Here is a 19,619-nt window from a genome sequence, read left to right on the forward strand (position 1 = left end):
GTTACTTTTGTGCCTAACGGCTAAATACTGATTTGAGATAATTAATTGAGGGTACAATAAACAGATCAACTAGAGTATAAACTTAAAATAGATTTTAAACAGTAGGTATAAGAAAAAAAATTCTATAAGGTTTTTTTTATATAAAAGCACACACCGTTTGGGAGTTAAAAATTTTGGAATGCCAATGCCAATAAGCAGGTATTCTTTGAATCCCGGCTTATAAGCAAAAGACACACGACCGATGCAACGAATAATAAATCTTTCACACATCTACTTTTACTGGTCCAAAATGTCAAAGGCCAAATGACAAAAACTACAAATTAATTCTAAATTAAGTACATAAAATTAAAATCTTATAGGCTGCAAGCCTGCGATATTTTTGCTAGATGAAGATATATTTTTTATGATTTTTTATCTATATTTAATAGTATAAAAATGAAATTAACTACTGTAAAGCTGATAATCTACTTAAAAAGGTGAGGTGATGAACTTTTGTATAGAATTTTTTAAGAAAATATACCATTTAATAGTTCGGGAAACAAATGCATAAATCCAAAGAGAAATATGTGTAAAAGAACTTGGGTTGTGTTCTTTTTTGCAGATGAAATATTATCTAACTTTTTATAACTATTTAATTGTATGAACGAATAGGTTAACTATTAAAATCTACGATTTCGTAAAATTATAATGTCATCCTTGTAATTTTCCCTTAAAAATATGATACGATAAACTTATATACAAATCATTTATAAAAGCATGTTGCTTAACCATTCGAGAACATATACAGAAAAACCGAGAAATAATTTGGAGATAAAGCTACACAAAGGAACCCAGGCTCACTATAAGCTAAAGCTCAAACAAGCCTAGCACTAACACTAGCAAGTTCTTTACATGTTCCACCGTGAAACCGGAGAGGTTTCGGAGAGAGCTGCAACTTTACAGTACACACAAGTCTAAAGTACCAGGCAGAGTTGCTCAAAAAATCGGCATGATACAACCAACAGCAAAAAGCCTAAGCTTGAGCATACAGTACTGATTCAAGCAGGGTTAAACTCACAAAGCATCTGGCCCACCAAGAAACTGCCCAAAAAAAAGCAGTTTGGTGGGTCAAACCACAAAGAACCAAGTGTACCTTGATGAGAGAAGAAAGGAAAGGAAGCAAGCAGCGTCAGTTATGGTGTCCGTTTTTGTTCTCTCTCTTTTTTCGCTTTGGCCTTTACAGGTCTCACTCGCTCACTCTGAGCTGAGCTGATCTGGGATCGAGGTTGAGTTAGAGTATCCACAATCTCATCTAAATTTTGTTATTCATATGTTTATTTGGATGATCATTTAATTAGTTTTATTTTTTATATTTGTTTATGCTTTAACAGACCATCCATATATGACATCTTTTATATCTCTTTGGAGTCTAAATACACAGTTTCTCTCCGCTAATATAGGTGACAGAGTACGTGACAGAGTTACTATTGATTGCTGGCTAGGCCAGCCATGCATGCATGGAAGGAACAGAGGAGCATGATCAGGAGAAGGGGAGGGACAAGTGGCCATAAGATTGACTGCAAGATTCTTCGGCTGTACTCTCTCCGTCACATCTAAAACGTATTACTAAGATCGTTTCTCGATTTCTGTGTCAAATGTTTTAACATTCGTCTTATTTAAAAAATTTATTCAAAAACTTAAAAAAATTAGTCACGCATAAAGTACTACTCATATTCTATCATCTAGTAATAATAAAAATATTAATCATAAAAAAATTTCAAATAAGACAGAGTCAAAATATTGTATCTAAAAATAAAAAATGAATTTATTTCGGGACGGAGGTAGTAATCATTTTAAAATTTAAATTTTATTCCTATAAGGAGGATGATCGTTTAGTTATTTCTTTAAAGTAAGTCAAACGACATATTTATCAGTAAAAAATAATTCGCAAACAAAATTTCTAAATATGTGTTATTAACAATATAAAATCCAAGACTAAAATAAAAATATGATTAAAAGTCTTATAATCAACTCTAAATTTAAAATTGAAAATTTAAATTTTGGCTAAAAAATATAAATAGAGCGAAAAGATTAGAGCATAAGTGTTTCTGAATCTATTCATCCATCACTTCTTATTCGATGTAACACTTTCATGCACTTCTATTCTTATTAATTAGGGACAACTTCATTCGATTTTCAAGTCTAATATTGATTTTACCTTTTTTGGTTTTCGTTTTTGCCTTTTTTTAACCGAATAAACCGTTTGCCCCGATTTTGGATAGAAGTTATGCTGACTGTTAGTTGACCAATATATTTAGTTTAAAAAATAAAAGATTTAATTCCTAAAATAATTAATAACGAAATTACCCCTGTTTAAAAAATTATAAGTTTTTAAACATGTTATTTGAATTAATAATATATTGCTTTTGTATATTTCTATGAAACTTATAATTTTTTTTAAAAAAATTGACATAGTTTTGAAACTCTTTCAAATATTTTAAAAAAATTACAAGTTTTTAAACATGTCATTTGAATTAATAATATATTGCTTTTGTATATTTCTATGATTTAGAACAGAGGGTCACAACACAAATGACAAAAAAGATCAAAATGATATTCTCGTGTAGGGGTAAAATAGTTCTTTAACATGTCATTTAACACCGTTAGTCCTTTCATTCAAAGGAGGGGCAACTAGTTCGTTCAATTCAAAAGGTAAGGACAAAACGAAAACCCTAAAAAGAGGGGCAAAATCAATATTAGAACCTGAAACAGGGGTAGAAACGAAATAGCCCCTATTAATTACTAGCATATCACATGTGTGTTGCAATATAATTCTGTTAAAAATATTATTATTATATTATTAAAATAGAGTTAATAAAAATGGTTTGATATATAGGTTTTAATTATTTTTTTTAAGAAAAAAAGAGACTCGGTGATGGATGGGTGGTCCGCCACCGGTATTCTTGTTGATAGGAGTATAGAAAATAATATTAGGTGGTGTTTAGATTGAGAAAATTTTTTAGGAGAAGTGTCACGTCAAATGTTTGACAAAGGTGTTTTTGGACACGAATGAAAAAACGAATTTCACGGCTAATCGCGAGACGAATCTTTTGAGCTTAATTAATCCATCATTATCATATATTGGTTACTGTAGTACTTATGGCAAATTATGGATTAATTAGGCTCAAAAGATTTGTCTTAACATTTCTTCCGTAACTGTACAATTAATTTTTTAGTTCATCTATGTTTAATGCTTTATTTAGGTGTCTAAAAATTTATTGTGATGTTTTTGATTTTTTTTTGAAAACTAAAAAAGTTCAATATGATGTTTTTGGAAAAAAAAAAAATTAGGATCTCTGTGGCTGGCTGGCTTCCAGGGCCTCCATGAGACTGGTCGTATGGATGCGACGCTTTCTTGCTTGGTCTGCTTCTTCATCATTTTCCAAGTAAAGCCAATCTCTGGCTTCCATGGCAGACTGTACTGACGAAGCGATGAGATGCGTTGATCAAAGCAGGAAGGAAGGAGAGGATCGAGGAGGGATGTGTCGCTCCTGTCCTGTCCAGGGGAGGGCTTCTCCTCTGACATCTCAAGTCTGTCAGTGTCAGTGCAACGCGATAAAGACAGAAGAGGTCGGTGACAAGCCGGAAATTTGTCAGGTTCTTGGCGCTTTGACCCGCAGCATGTGTCTGCGCGCGCGTGTGAAGACCGAACCCTGCTCTTGGCTTGGGTCCTGCGATGCGATGCGATGCAATGCAGGTGCAGTGTGGGTGCTGAGTGTTGACTGCATGTCCTGTGCATGGGTGACTCGAAACTTCAGCAGCATGAGGTGAGGTCACACCTTCTGCCCATTTGGTTTGTTGCAAGTCTTGATTTGATGATGAAGTTCTCGACTACCAGGGGTTCCGGTCGAATCCAATAATGAATTTTGGAGTTCTTCGCTGCTCCGTTCGTCTCGAGATAAGTTTATGTTAAAATTTTTAGATCTGATTAATATTTTTATTATTATTAGATAATAAAATATAAATAATACTTCACATGTGACTAATTTTAAGGTTTTATAAATTTTTTAAATAAAACAGATAGTCCAACGCTAGGCACAGAAACCGAAAAATAAAGTTTTTAACCACCGATGCAATAGACCTCTTCAGTAAGTTTTAAAATAGTATGTTTTTGTCGACAAAGGAGCATCTAAAAATATAACACTCGTAGTATTTACGATTTATCCCAAAATATTTTTCATATATATTTTTACCTCAACCAATCGCTACCTTTTACCATTTAAATTCTCTACCCATTTCATCTCACAACCCAAGCCGCACTCGGTTGACGTTCTTCATATCAACTCGATACTCTACCGACTCGTGGCTCCTCAGTGCGGCTTGCGAGATCGGTGGAGGGCGAGCAGCTCCGGCATCGCGGGCGGCGTCTCTCTAGCGTCACCTTCACCTCGTCCGGCACGAGCACGGCACGTAGCTCGCTCGATCCGCCGCGTCGCAGAGCAAATCCAAGATCTTGCACCTCGCGTCGGATAGATAGATAGAGAGAGAGAGAGAGAGAGAGAGAGAGAGAGAGAGAGAGAGAGAGGTGCTCCGCCATGGCCGGGGAGGGAGCGCGAGGCCGCGAGGGGAAGCCATGGCGCGAACCGCGAAACCTTCGTGAAGGAGATGGGCCGTGTACTCCGTACGTCTAAGCAATGGCGAAATCATGGGCCGGGCCGGAGGGCAACATGGCCCATTGCGCTAATTCTGAAGCCAGCCTGAGATTCCCTGTGTTCCCCCATGTCGGTGTTCAGCCAGCCTCCACATGACACGCGTGCTTCCTATACGTGCTAGTATAAACTTGGGCTAGCGTAATCCATAATTCCAAATAGAGGCGTTTTTTTTTATTTTTATAGCTTGAATTTTGATTACCTAAAACCTTTGGTGCCGTTTTTTTATTTTTCTACTACCTCCGTTTCATAATGTAAGATTTTCTAGCGTATCCTAAATTTATATAGATATCAATGAATTTAGATATATATATATATATATAATATATATATATATATAAACAATATATATTGGTTAATAGATGAATCTAAGCATAGCTAAAACATCTTATATTATGAAACGGAGGGAGTACCATTTTGGATTCTATTTTTCTTAGAAACAATACTATTATAAAAATGATTGAGACTGTTTTGATTACTTTCGTCCCTAAATAACTAAGATCATTGTTCCTCTGGTGTTCACCTTATGTTCAATGTAACAGGGAATAAGGTCTACATAGTAGTGGCTACCAAGCGGACACATGTATCTCCAAGGCCTAAGTCCATGGGGACACGAGGTGGTTAACCTCGACGGTACCCCAATCACCTTCTTAGAAGCTAGGTACCGAAGGCTTTTTATCCTGAGCCAACGACCCTAAACTCGTTCACCTAGGCTGTTATACGCATATCAGCCACTAGATCAGAGAGTCCAAAGTATCAAGCTATAAGCTTGGGCTCCATCTTTGAGAGAGCTTTGGGCTATTACCCAAACTAGCCTACCTTCCTATTGCATTCAATGCGGTAGCAAAGACGCCTTGCGCGAGATAGCCCTCATGGTCGTGCATTATCATATGGACAATATAGATGTGACGTAGAACTTACAGGAGACATTCAACAAGATAGATACCGCTCCGCAAGAGTGAGAGCGGCAGAGCCATGAGTAGCAGGCTAAGTCACTCCCTATCTCCTTTACCATTGTTATACTGGTTGGTGGGGCCATATTGAGGGTGTGTCACTCGTCGCCTACTTGTTGGTGAATAAGACATGCCATACCTATAGTTTTTTAAGGCACCCACAAATAATTAAGATTGTCAAAAAAAAGTTGGAAGCTCATGGAGTGCTTGATCTTGGCTCATGTTAGACTCAATTTGAGCTCGGCTCCAGCTCCTAACGAACCAAGCATGGGCCTTATCCAAAGCTCGCAAGATTTGTCAAGCTGAGTCCTAGCTTCTCACGAGCTTAGCTATCTATGCTATTTTATTTTTAATTTGATGAGATAGTAGAAGTATAAATTATTATATATTCAAATTGTAAACTACTATGTGTTGATATCATATATTAATTTTAAGTCTTACTTATATTTTATTTAATATAATTGACTTGCAAGAAGTTATCATAAAAATATATTATATCATATACTTAAGTCGAGCTCGACTCGTTGACACCCTACCCACAAGGCCCCTCAAACATTATTATAATCACCTTTTTTTATATCATATCCTTTCTTACATTGCGAAATCCGAGTACCCTAGATAGAATATAAGAGGAGAACTTTGACCGAGAAAGGGGGGCTTTTTGGACAACAACCATTGTAGCTACCAAAGCAGTCAAGAAAACAAGAGTAGGATTACGGTCCATAGCGGTCAAGAAAACAAGAGTAGGATTACGGTCCATAGCGGTGCAAACCTGACTAACTCGTGTGTATTGTATTCCACTTCCCGATCCGACCGTATTTTTCCCCACGGGCTAAACATAAAAATGGGCTAGCTTGGCTCTTGCTCTCGACGCTCATTTGCCGATACCTTATCTTTCTTTTTTAGCTAATTCTATTCTCCTTTTAACTTGTACACCCTCCATGCTAAAATATATGTATTTCTAATTTGTTTAGAAAATACTAAGATTAATCATAAGGTTTCCTTTCTCACCCCATTAGTTAGTTTTTGATTTTTAAATGGCTTAGATATCATTTTTGTGCATCAAAATCAATGACTCGGAAATGCCTATATTATGGTACAAATTTGAATCCTGCAAATGTTTAGAGCTTGTTTTGTGTGGAGGAATTTTATCCTACAGATAAGAATGCATGCACACATCAATACCTATGTATTCTTTTTCAAGAGATATAGGTGGATATCCACGATCTCTCTCTAATGTGTAGGAAAGGGAACTTTTCTTTATTACTTATGTATATTTCATTACTACAAACTGAATATCACTCATAACAATTAATTCTTATAAATCCAAATCCTTTGTATTTTATAACATTTCGCTCTGTTCCAAAATGTAAGTATTTCCGTGATTCACATTTTATACCATAATATAAGTATTTATGTACTGATTCATATGATTTCAATCATTCTAATAATTTCAGAGTCAATCATATGCTTATAAAGAAAATCTAATCCATTCAAAATTCAAAAATTATCCACTGAAGGAACTAAAAGGAAATATTTTGATATTTTCTTAGAATATGCTAAACAACATAGAACTATTTATATTTTGAAATAGAGGTAGTATAAAGTATTACCTCCGTCCCATAATAACTTTATTTTTCAGTTTTTCGATACAATATTTTGACTCTTCGTCTTATTTGAAATTTTTTTACGATTAATGTTTTTATTGTTACTGGATGATAAAATATAAATAGTACTTACTGCGTGACTAATTTTTTTAAGTTTTTTACAAATTTTTTAAATAAAATGAATGGTCAAACGTTGGACACGAAAAAACGAAAAATAAAATTATTATGGGACAGGGGTAGTAGCCTACTAATCATAGAGTTTGGCAAAAGCGTGTCTTAAATGTTCCATCAGAAGAAAATGTTAGTAGTGCCATTTCAAGTTTCAGCATATGGTTAATTGTTTATAATTAAGGTGTCAATTATCTGTTCTAACGTCCTGTCCTATTTCGAAATTTTGTACTCTTCCTATCGACTAGGGACTTGGCCACTTGGGTAGGACAAAAGCACCGGTTGGATTCTCGAACAGTCACTATTGGTGATTGCAAGCAAAAGTTTACCTAATTCCTCGTTGAAATTAGAACAAATTTAGCTCCCAGGTGCAAAGCTTCGCTCTTTTGAAGAACACAAAATGAACACCTAAAAAAAAATGAAGCTTCAAATATAGCAGTAGAACACTATGTATATTACACTGTTAAAAATTCTGCGAAGTGCAAACTAAAGTGAAAAAAGAAACTGTATAGAGAGATTTGTTTCGGTCCAACAAAAAGTATCTTAAGTTATCGGTACCTTGAGCTATCAAATCGTTTGCTACCATTATATCCAGTATGTGTACTATTAGATCCAACTATTTGAAATAATTTGGTAATGTGAGGTACCGATACCTCGAGTTACTTTTTATTGGACCGAAACAAATCTCTACAAAACAACATATAAGTAGTTTTTTTTAAGCTTCAGAGTTAGATTTCAGAGAGCCAGTAATTGACAACTTAATTATTTTTGACAGGCATGTAGGATGCCCTACTCTTGATGAACTCGAGGCAGTCGGCGATGGCCTCCGCGTAGAAGGAGCTCTGGTCCCTCCCGGCCGGCGCGGCGCGGCGGCCGCGCATCCCACCACGATGACCGCCACCCAGCGCAGCCGCCGACGCCGCGCTGCTACGCACCCTCGCCGCCGCCGCCGCCGTCGTCGAGTAGCTGCTGATCCTGCCGGCGCCGGCGCCGGCGCCGGGGCAGCACCTGAGCTCCTCGACGCTCCTGACGAGCAGGCCGAGGAGCCCGGACAGCCTCACCCGGAGCCGGAGCAGCAGGCCCAGCCGGACGCCGCGCGCACGCTGCCACCGCCGCTGCCGCCGCCGGCCGGCCGGCTTCGCCTGACAGCTCGTCGGCATTATTGACCGCTTCGATCTTGACACGGCGGCCGCCACCACCACCGCAGGCTTCGAGGTCGATCGTGCAATGGAGCATGGCGAGCCGACGAGCCCTGCGCGGTTTGCGTATATATAGCGAAGAAAGATTTGTTCACTGTTGGAGTGGTGTGGTCGAGAGGTGCACCCAGCTCCCGGACGAACGAACACAGTGTTTTTACACAGCGCGCGTACCAGCCGCTGCGTAAGTTGTCGCCGTTTAAATCGGGCGTCATCTGGAAAAAAAAGGCAAACATGATGATTGAGCTATGCAAATTGGTATCTTGGATCATTAGATGGTTTGTTTGGATTATAGACCTCTGACCGGCGTCCGTTGACCCATTTTTCTACCTCACGTCGTGGTTGCTGGACGTACTTGGAACAATGTCGGTAGAAAAACTAATTACTAGATTCAAAATCTTTTCATGTCATGTTTGGTTCTAGGGATGAGATATGTTAGTATAGAGCCAACCATCAATGACCATGTTTGGTTAGTGAATGAGTATGATGAGTTAGAACCAGAAAAAGATTGGACCTAAGAGAGAAATATTTCTCTCAGATCCGGGCCCAACCTATCTAACTAAAACGATGTAATGGATCCATCCTAGCATGGTTCGGTGAAGCTAGAGTTTTTATATTGTTTGCTGATGTATCATTTAAGAGCAATTTTACCATCATTCATAAGGTATCAGGAGGTACCACTGTTAAGAGGTACCAAATTTTACATAGAAAATAGTGGCACCTTATGGTACCTCTTCAAGGATGGGAAAAATGCTCATCATTTAATATTGTTTAACCAGTGAATTTAATTATGATGAAGAAATTGAGATCAACCTTGTTGCACTGTATGTGCATATGTGATATTTATTCCAACCATCCCAAATTCATCATCGAACTAAACAAATGATCACATCTTATCCCGGCTCCAACCAAACAAAAAACATGGTCCAACCCATCCTTTCAACTAAATAGAAAATAGAACCAACTCATCCTGTAAAACAGGGATGGACCTAACCCATTCCACCTAGTCCACGAACCAAACGCATCCTAAGAGCTAACACAGAGCCAATTTATACAATAGTTACATACAAACATATGCAACATCATCAATGTATGGACCACCTATCATACACACACAATGTTTTGGAGCTGGTGTTACAGCTGGCTGTAAATCTGTAGACCGGTTTCTTCTCTCTCCTTTCCTCTCTCCTCCACGTAAGCATAAATATGACTTGACCATTTTTAGAGTCTGCTTACATTACTTATTGTACTCACTCTTACATATACACTAGCAATTAAATGTGTATCATGAAGATATTCAAGATGCAATGTTTTAAATGGCTTTGCTACAACAGCTTGGGCCGTTTGTTTTAGGTCGAACCAAACTGTGCTCCTGCGACGGTACTTATGCCTCGCTGTGGGTCCAACATGTTTGAGGCCATGCATGCGACTGTAAGACATGGTGACAAGCTATGTTGTGGAGTGAGAACATGACCGTTGTATGCCCCTTCGTGTGTTTGGTGACGGTGAAGTGAGATGCAAATCTAGGGAGAAAAAAGCTAGATCTAGTAATAACTAAACTTAGTAGGAGGACCCTCTACCGCCGCTATAACTGAATGCTAAGCTTGTTAGTGGGAGACTCCTCACTAAGCTCCTTCCATGTCAGATCTAGAGGGGCATGAGATAGATCTAGCATGAGCTCTTGAGGACATATTCGATGAAAAATGCATGGGGCAACCCTCGACCGCCTACTCAACCACAATGGCACACCGTCCCGTGTAGCATCACGAGAGATCTCGTGGCGATAGAAATAGCTCCACCACTTTACTGTTCATCGACATGTTCTCAGTGGGGAACATATGCCCCTATGGTCACCCTCACCGCCTACCTATGCTAGGCCTCTAGTGCTATGTACTAAGGAGGAGAGTCCATATGACAAGGAGGGGAGAGGCGAATGACGTCACTGAAAGAGGGGAGAGCGGAACACTGGCGGCGAAAATGACACCAATGGAAAGGGGCGACGCAAGTGATTAAGACGAGATATTGGAGAGATTTTATATTGGTTTCTGATTTGCTGAATCGTTAGGCTTTGGTTCCACCTCTGTTCCCACTTACCAAGGTACTACCTCCGTTTTCTATTGTAAGATTTTTTAGTCTTGCCTAAATTCATCACTTGATTAATATATATATATATATATATATATATATATATATATATATAAAATATATATATATATATATATATATATATATATATATATATATATATATAGATTCATTAGCATTCATATGAATCTAGACAAGACTAGAAAGTCTTACATTATGAAACGGAAGGAGTATTTCTTTGCTTGATATTGAGTGATTTCTTCATAAGTTGTACTAGCAGTGCAAATTACTCGTTTCTACTCAGAGGGAGGGGGGGGGGGGTTCAGATTAGGGAATGGCTACACTTTTGGTCAAATACACTTATACACAGACATATAACATCCTAAACGAAAGGGACAACTACTCTAAATATTTGGTCTGGATAATGCATTGAATTTCCTTCATTATTCTTGTGAGAACCACACGCAAGCACAAAATTATTACGTGAGAGTACATGTGTTTAAACATGTGCTTACATGGGTTTTCACAGAGAGAGAGATCCAATCAAAATACAGGGTTGCTGAGAGGAAACATAAAAAAATACTATACATGCATCTGTTAATTTGAGCAGCGATAAGAAGTGCACTCTCGTGGGTACGTGAGTGTAGTATTTATATGTAATGGTATGCACTGCATCTGTACGTCTCTTGGAAGAGAAAAAAAAGGTGAGATGTTTGGAATTTCTTTCACGTTTTTCCTAGTCATCTAAAAAAGGTCTCGTTTAGTTTGTAAAATCTTTTTAAAAAACATCACATCAAACTTTTGAACATATATTTGAAGTATTAAACGTAGTCTAATTATAAAACAAATTTCAGATTTCGTCTTACGTTTAATTACAAAACAAATTTCAGATTCCGTCTAGAAACTGCGAGACGAATCTTTTGAGTCTAATTAATTCGTCATTAGCACATATTGGTTACTATAACGCTTATGGATACTCACGTCCTAATTAGGCTCAAAGGATTCGTCTCGCGATTTTCTCCATAACTACGTAATTAGTTTTAATATCCATGTATATTTAATGCTTTATTTAGGTGCGATGTAATGTTTTGGGAAAAAAATTTGAAAACTAAAGAGGGCCTAAATAATACACTACGATCGGTCTGATCAAACAAAGACCAAAACCTCTGTGCTCTGTTCTGTTAACTAAACTGTTATAATCGACCAAGATCGCATGGAGCAAAACTAACATTGTTCAGACAATTTTTCTCCACACAGAAACCAGAGCATCTGACATGACTTTCCACCAAATCTTCCATACCCAAACACATTTCATTTTAATATATAAAGAAAATCTACAGCAACAAACGATTCTAGCTATACACCTGCATGGAATCTAGGACACCCCCAGCCCTAAATACCAAAAGGCACAAGGGGCAGTAAACAGCATCCTCCTCTGTTCACTGTCGCAGGACTGCTGATGTGAATTTTGTGCACCCCAGAATTTCCCAATCATTCAGACAACCTGCAGGAGCTTAAGCAGAGACGAATGGGGAGTTAAGCATGGGCCCCCGAAATGTCTTGTGCGTGGCGGATGCATTTGGAGGCAGCGCGGCGACATGACGGCGAAATGCTCGGAGGAGGCCGGAGCTGATCGACGCCCAAGTGCAGCCACCCACACCACAGTAGCCATTCTTTCGTGGAAGGGAAGCACCTCACTGATACAGAATTAAAGATTTTGTCTTTTGGACTACTTATTTGATAATATTAATGATAAAATTAACTGGCTAGAAAGTTGAAAATCTATTTTGTAAATATAAGATGACGAATGTCTGTATATAAATTTTTTACAAAAATTATATGATTTAACCGTTGGAGAAACCGTTGAATAAACGCACGTGTAAAAGCTAAAGAAAATATGTGTAAAAGAACACGGCCTAGTGTGGAGGTTTTACTGAATGTTACATGCAGAGTGGCGTTGCGGGCAGAGGTGGACAGAAAGCTCGTGGCTCATTAGCTCGCTCGACTCGTGATAAACTCGGCTCAGCTCGACTTGGCTCGTTTCATTTTTTTTAACGAGCCGAGTTAGCATTTTAACTCGTTAGAGATAATGAGCCAGCTCGAGCTGGCTCGTGAGCTGCTCGCGAGCCTAACGAGCTAGACCAAAGATACAAGATTCACCGGCGTTCATTGATTTCACCCTGGAATGCGTGTTCAGTACTTCATAGGTTCACCATATGACTTGTTGGTTTAAACTTTAATATTTAAATACAATTTCATATGATTTGCATGTTTGAAATAAAAATTTACTTGTATAACCTATTGAAAAATTATGTAGGTTAACTTTTTATGCATGGCTCACGAATCTAACGAGCCAGCTCGAGTTTTATAACGAGCTGGCCGAGCCAGCTCGTTATCCAGCCCTAGTTGCGGGTGAGTTGTGGTGCTCCAGAATTGGGCTAGCAGCTAGGAATTCCCTTGTTTATTTTCAACATATTTTTGTATTTTTTTTTAAGAAAAACACGACAATGTTTGGAGATCCGAAGGTTTTAATCATTCCACTGTTGTTAGGTTTTAACAGTTAAGTATAGATAATTCTTACCACACTTCAAAAATATCAAACTAATCTTTTCGCTTCTGTTTATATATATAAGCAAAAATTTAAAATTTTCTATTTTATGTTTCATTAAATTTTTCGAGTTTCACTAAATCTAGAATGAAATATTCTACTTTTTGTTGAAACCATTATTTACAATTTTTGTATAAACTTGATTAATCTTAAAGTGATCTGAACAAACCTAAAGCGTGGAGGGAGTAATCGGCAACAATAGGTCGCTGAATAGACAAGGTTGACTGAGAAACATTGTCTCCATCGACGGTGGCACCACCACGAAAACGTCACCCCGTCTCCGGCAACGCGTGGATAGGAGAACGACGATCCAGTCTCAGTTCATGGCCGCACATACACCGCACGTAGCTGGCGCCGACGCGCCGTGCAATCTTGTCATGTTTGATCCCTATTCTTTTTCCTGTTGCTCGTCGGAGACACTGGTACGCGGCAGCCGGCAGGCAGCTCACCTGTGCTTGTCCAGTGTCCCTCGCCGAACGACGGATCGCCGTGGAACCGGGGTTCCAAACCACCGCAATTTTAGCCTCATCTTTTCGCTTCTATTTATAGTTTAAAATTAAAATTTTAAAACTTAAATTTAGTGCTAACACTGGAGGTTTTCATCGAAGTTTCTTTTTCGGACTTTTACATCTAGATCGTCGATAACACGTATATAAAAGTCTTGTCTCTAAATTATTTTTTATTTGTAAATATGTTGTTTAGTTTTTTCGGAAAAAAAAACCGAAAGGTGAGGACGTATGTCTCCAGGTGGCGTCTTCATCGCCGGCCCGCGCGCGGCGGCCTCCCTCCCTGTCCCGGCGACATTGAGATCGCCGTACCAAGTCCGCGGCCGGGACTGATCAATGCCAGCTTTGCTGTGACAAAACTGTCGCCCATCTCGGCTTCCCCTGTTCGGAGGAAGTAGACTTCTCTGGTCTTTTTCAGAAAGAAAGAAAAAAAAGACGTCCCTGGTGCATTGACAATTTGGCATAGCGAAATTTTACGTATTTTTTCACAGATGGTAAAGACAAAATTAATAATGTAAGAGAGACAAGAAGGCTTTGGTAAGAGGAAAGATTTTCTAATTTTTATGATATATTAAACTATTTGACAGTACAGACGATGGATTTAATTACTGCAAAGTTGAAAAATCTATTTTAGAAAGTTAGATGATAAATTTCTATATAGAACACTTTTAAAAATACGGTATTTCATGGATCGAGAACCGGGCATGTGTAACAAATATGTAAAATACTAAGAAGGTGAGACTCCAAGATAGGTAACTCACCACTGCACCACATGAGAGCGAGCTATGTGAGATAAATAAAACGAATTCGATTGGTTATTTCACAAGTTAAAATGGCCCTATTTAGGATGCATAAAGGGCACGGAATAATTGTTTGGTATTTTCAGCGATATAAAACAAATACTAAAAAATAATCTATGATAAGAAAAATCTAAAATCAACTTTAAATTTAAGATGATCAAATTTTACCTTATAAACATAAGGAGAAATAAAAAAATAACAGTGCACTTGATTTTAAAACCAATTTTGTTACACAGGAACACATCTGTTTTCGTGTTTCAAACGAAGCCTAGCTTGATTGTAAGCCGGATTGGACGTTAGAACGGCAGATCTAGCTAGGAGCTGGTTTGCCAACGTAAGTTTAACAAGTCTCGTGAATGATTAAAGATGTCAATCGAGCATTTTCGTCAATCTATATGATTGATTACCTTAACCACCCAAGTTGACTGACCGTAATATATGCAGCTCTAGCTACCCCCATGCTGACTTTAACTCATTTACACAACAGCTGCCTTGTTTTTGCTAACGACAATTAATTAAGAGCCGCCCAGAGATATCGTGGAGCCTGATCGAGCACACATATCTCACATTACTTATTTTCACCAGCTAGCAATGACGGATAACTTAGGATTCTTTTTTTCTCATGTTTATGTTTAAAAATTAAAATTTAATTTTCAGAATTTAGATTTAGAGTTGGTATTAAGTTTTTCACCATTGTTTAAGCCGTTGCTTTTAATCATAAAAGAACACACACATATAAGTTTAAACTGTAAAATATTTTTTTAATCAGGTGAAGCCCCCAAAGAAAATTGAAGACTTTCAGCCAGTCGCTTCATCAAAATGCACTGCATGGTGCCGTGTTCATCCCCCCCCCCCCCCCCCCCCAATCTTTTTTTTTCCGCATGCATCGATCGATGTTGTTATCGCTGTGGTTATCTGGTCTCGTCGTGACCAAGTGTGAAACCTAATCATCCATGGCCATTTCTCAATCTGAATGCCGGGTACAGAGTTGAGCGAGGTACGGAGCTCACGTCCTTGGGTACACCGAATTCCATCGTCAATTCCTCCTGTTAACATCAAATGAATGAATACGGTCGGCCAAAGTATGTAGGCAACCGGAGTCCCGTTTTTTCGCTTACTCTTATAAGCCATGATTTAAATTTTTGATTTTATATTTAGAGTTTATTTTAGGGTGTTTTTATTGTAGTTTATTTTCTAGGCTTAGTTTTTAGATTGCTAAGAACACATATAAAAGTTTGATTCATAAACTATTTTTTATTTGTAAATATGTGTTTGGCTTAATGTCACTCTCAATGTATAGTTTCATGACATAGTTATCTGTAATCTAGATAACCGAGCCAGATGAGTTTCATGCGATGAAACTCCTCTCTCATCATAAAACCCCATCATTTAATAACCTTGCCAAGTTAGCAATTTTACTGATGTTGTACTCTATTTAATGTGTATGATACCCATAAAACATTCATTGAGATTGGTCCAACAGAGACGCGATGCTAATTGCCTAATTATGCTAGCTCTGCACTTTTGGGGCTTTTGTCAACCATCAAGCTCTCTGCAAGGACTAGAGATTACTCAAGATTCTCTGCTATGCTCTTTCTCTTGTCTAATGACAAAACGACTTGTGGTTGTGCGTAGGTAGGATTAATAGTTATCATAGACATAGCATGCATGACTATAGGTGATGAGAATGAAAGGCTTATAATTAGCATGTATTGCTGCAGACTTTGTAATGCCCAATTAGGTTAGGTGCTCTGCGTCTACTTGTTTAATTTAGGTGTACTTTATAAAATAGAAGATTTTCGGTATTGGTCATGAGTCACTGACAGAATATTCTTCCTTTATGAAATAGCAAACCACGTCGTCAACTTCATACTACTAGTAGTTTTTTTTTTTAGAGAATACTACTAGTAGTTAGGGCAGGTGCAAACTCTGGAGCTAGGACACTGCGTTGGTGGCATCCAACAATTTGAAAAATACAAAAAAAACTTAGTAAATTTATTGCAGAATTTATGAGTTGGTAAGTAATTCATATCTCATGGTAATGGAAGAAAAGTACACCTTCGTGATCTTTTCAATTCTGTTTATATTTAGGGTTTTTTACCATCCTTAAAATGTACCTTGAACTACCAAAATTTTTAGGACAAAATTTTACTATCTTAAGATACCTCGAGGTACTTTTTCAAGGATGCTAACAAAGTGTTAAAAATGTTTATACACCAGAATTTAAGTTTTCAACCTTAAATTTAGAGTTGATTTTGAGGTTTCCGTCACAGTTTATTTTACAGCCAAGATTAATAAGTACAAGTGTGTAAAGTGTTAATTCATAAATTATCTTTATTTGTAAATATGCCTCCTAGTGTTCTACATGAAAAATTACTGGAAAACCCACGCGGATGGCAATGCCTGCGCCATCTCATTCGGAGGAGACGCCGCTAGTTACGACAATCTGTAGGGACAACGAGACGTGATCAATATAGAGTTCGAGGTTAGAATGGCTAGCCCCGTGGACGCACAAGCAGCCCACGCGACTTTGATACTTGAGACTGTAACTCGCTTGAGGATTTCCCTCTCTCACGCGTGCGTACCTCCAAAATCCTAAATGTGTTGTAGGTACACGCACACGTGTGCGCGTGTGTGCTATGATGTGAGTGTACTGTGTGTTCGTATGCGTCTTGAGTTATACCTTTAAAAAACAGAGAGTTCGAGGCAAAGCGCTGTTGGGTTCTGATTTCTGAAGCCGCTGAAGTCTGAACCCCCGCGGCCGGGAGGGCCAACCCTGCTGCACCGAGACTCAGCACAAGACCAGTATGCCTACGGTCACCTAAAACTGACAGCTTTGGCCACGCATCGCCAAGTGCCGGTATGCGTGGCAGCTAGCCATCGGCACGGGTATTTATTCCTTACTCCTGAGCAGTTTTAGTTTAGCTCAACAATAAACTAAGGTTTTTCATCGTTGCTGTTGTGATTTTATCTTATACATTTACTTTTTTTGGTATCTTTAATATTATTAAAAACAATAAAACTTAGCTGAATTAGAGCCAAACATAAATTACATACCAGTCGACCGATACATGTCCCTCAGAGCCAATGACAGCTAGCGCAAGAGGATACAAAGGAGACACGCCCGCACGCCCTGCCAAAAAACTACAGTGTGCAGCGACACGTGGGAGGATCGATCATGGCTAAGGGCATCCCCAACAGATTATCTAAATTTGGTCATCCATATCTTTATTTGGATGATCATTAAAACAGTTTCATCATCTATATCTCTTGGTACTCAAGCAGATCATCCATATATAACATCCTCCAGGAGGATGGAGAGAGAACATTCATATAGAGTTTCTCTCTCTAAATATGTATGATATCTAAAAATAGAGGATAAGATGTATATTCCGTTGGAGCTCAATCTTTATCTTTTATCTTCTATTTTTTACGATAGAGGATGTGATAGATAAACTGTTGGGATGCTCTAAGGTCGCTTCTCCATCACATACGTCAGGTGGTAATGTCTCTCTATTTTGGCATACATAATTGAAGTGTTGAAGACATGAGTTAAAATTTATAAAGTTTAAGTTAAAAATATATAAGAGCTGAGTTAGGTTGTGAGAACTTATTGGCCTTAGTCCATTATCACCTCTATATATATTTTGGACGGTGGAATTATACAACTCAAACCATTATGTAAGCCATATTTTATATCAATAAATCAACATATATTTACTAATTTACATGATATAAGTTCAAAATTATTGTTTATTAAATATAAGTGAATATAATCATATGACATGAAAAAAAATTTCAAACTCATATGTGTCTGTTAACCAGGTCTCCACGTAAAACGAGGACAGGGCAAGGAGGATCATCCCCGCCCTCACAAGACCTAGCGAGTACATATTTTCTCCTATTTAACCTTCCGAGAAAAATCATTTGCTATCATCTCCATATCCTAACGGAAGAATTCCCACATAGAAACGGGAAACGGGCCCATTGTCATCTCTAGTGGCGCCCGATATGGATTACCGTTGCTCCTGCATTAGCTTCTGCGAGAAGCGCTCGTGCTATTCATCAAGCACATCGATCATCAAAGTTTTAAAGTGGCAACCCAGGTAAGTGTGGAACACATGAAAAGAGCCTTCTCGAGCTTCACATAAAAGCTCGATCCACTGCAGTAACTAGTAAGATTCCAAGACTAAAAGACGCATCAAGCCAGCATGATTAATTGCACATACATAATCTCGAGTGAAAAGATTGCCAACTACTAGCTCAAATTTATCTATAGTCAATCTAATAGTCAATTCATATACCTACAAAGCATTAATACATGGTCTTGTATATCATACACACTACGTCTTGGAGTCTGTACTGCAGCTGGCTACAAATTAGTAGCTCACTGCTTTTCTCTCTTCTTTTATCTCTTTAAAATATGTTTATGGTTGATTTATAGCCTATTATTGTACATGCTCTAACAAATTAACCAAAGGCAAGAAGAGGTATCGCCCTCCTTTAGTGGACCAACCACGAAGTGCGTTAGCTGCGAACTACACTATCAAAATACGCCATTTTCTATACGATCATCAAGACGCCCTGGATGGCGAACACACTAGTTTTATGCTCAGGTATTGGAGTACTAATGGTGAGCACGTACAGCAGTAGAGGCGACAGGAGCACGACGACACGGAGAGTGCAAAAGTATTCGTTGCGACGACGCAGGCTTTGGAGGAGCCTCATATTTTGGCCAGTTTTCAGTTGAGGATATTGAGAAACATGCTCCCCCAAATCCTCATCTTTCGCAACTTTTTTCAGTGTTTCGGGCAATCAAATCCAGGTGATTGTTCGTTTTTTTAATAAAAAAAGCCAAATGATATATTTATAAACGAAAAATAATTTATAAATAAACTTTTATATATATGTATTCTTAGTGATTTAAAAACTAAGGCTGAAAAATAAACTTCAGTGAAAAAAAACCCAAAATCAACTCCAAATTAAAAATTCAAATTTTAACTTATAA

General features: G+C 38.1%; 1 protein-coding gene across 1 annotated transcript; it reads right to left on the reverse strand.

Annotated features, from left to right (window-relative positions):
• Positions 1-8,174: 8,174 nt before the first annotated feature.
• On the reverse strand, positions 8,175-8,576 carry LOC121054728. Its single transcript, XM_040525187.1, has one exon. It carries the CDS (start codon positions 8,574-8,576, stop codon positions 8,175-8,177), a length of 402 nt encoding a protein of 133 aa, XP_040381121.1.
• Between the last annotated feature and the right edge of the window lie 11,043 nt (positions 8,577-19,619).

This window comes from Oryza brachyantha, chromosome 6, assembly GCF_000231095.2.
Source record: "Oryza brachyantha chromosome 6, ObraRS2, whole genome shotgun sequence".
Lineage (NCBI taxonomy): Eukaryota > Viridiplantae > Streptophyta > Magnoliopsida > Poales > Poaceae > Oryza > Oryza brachyantha.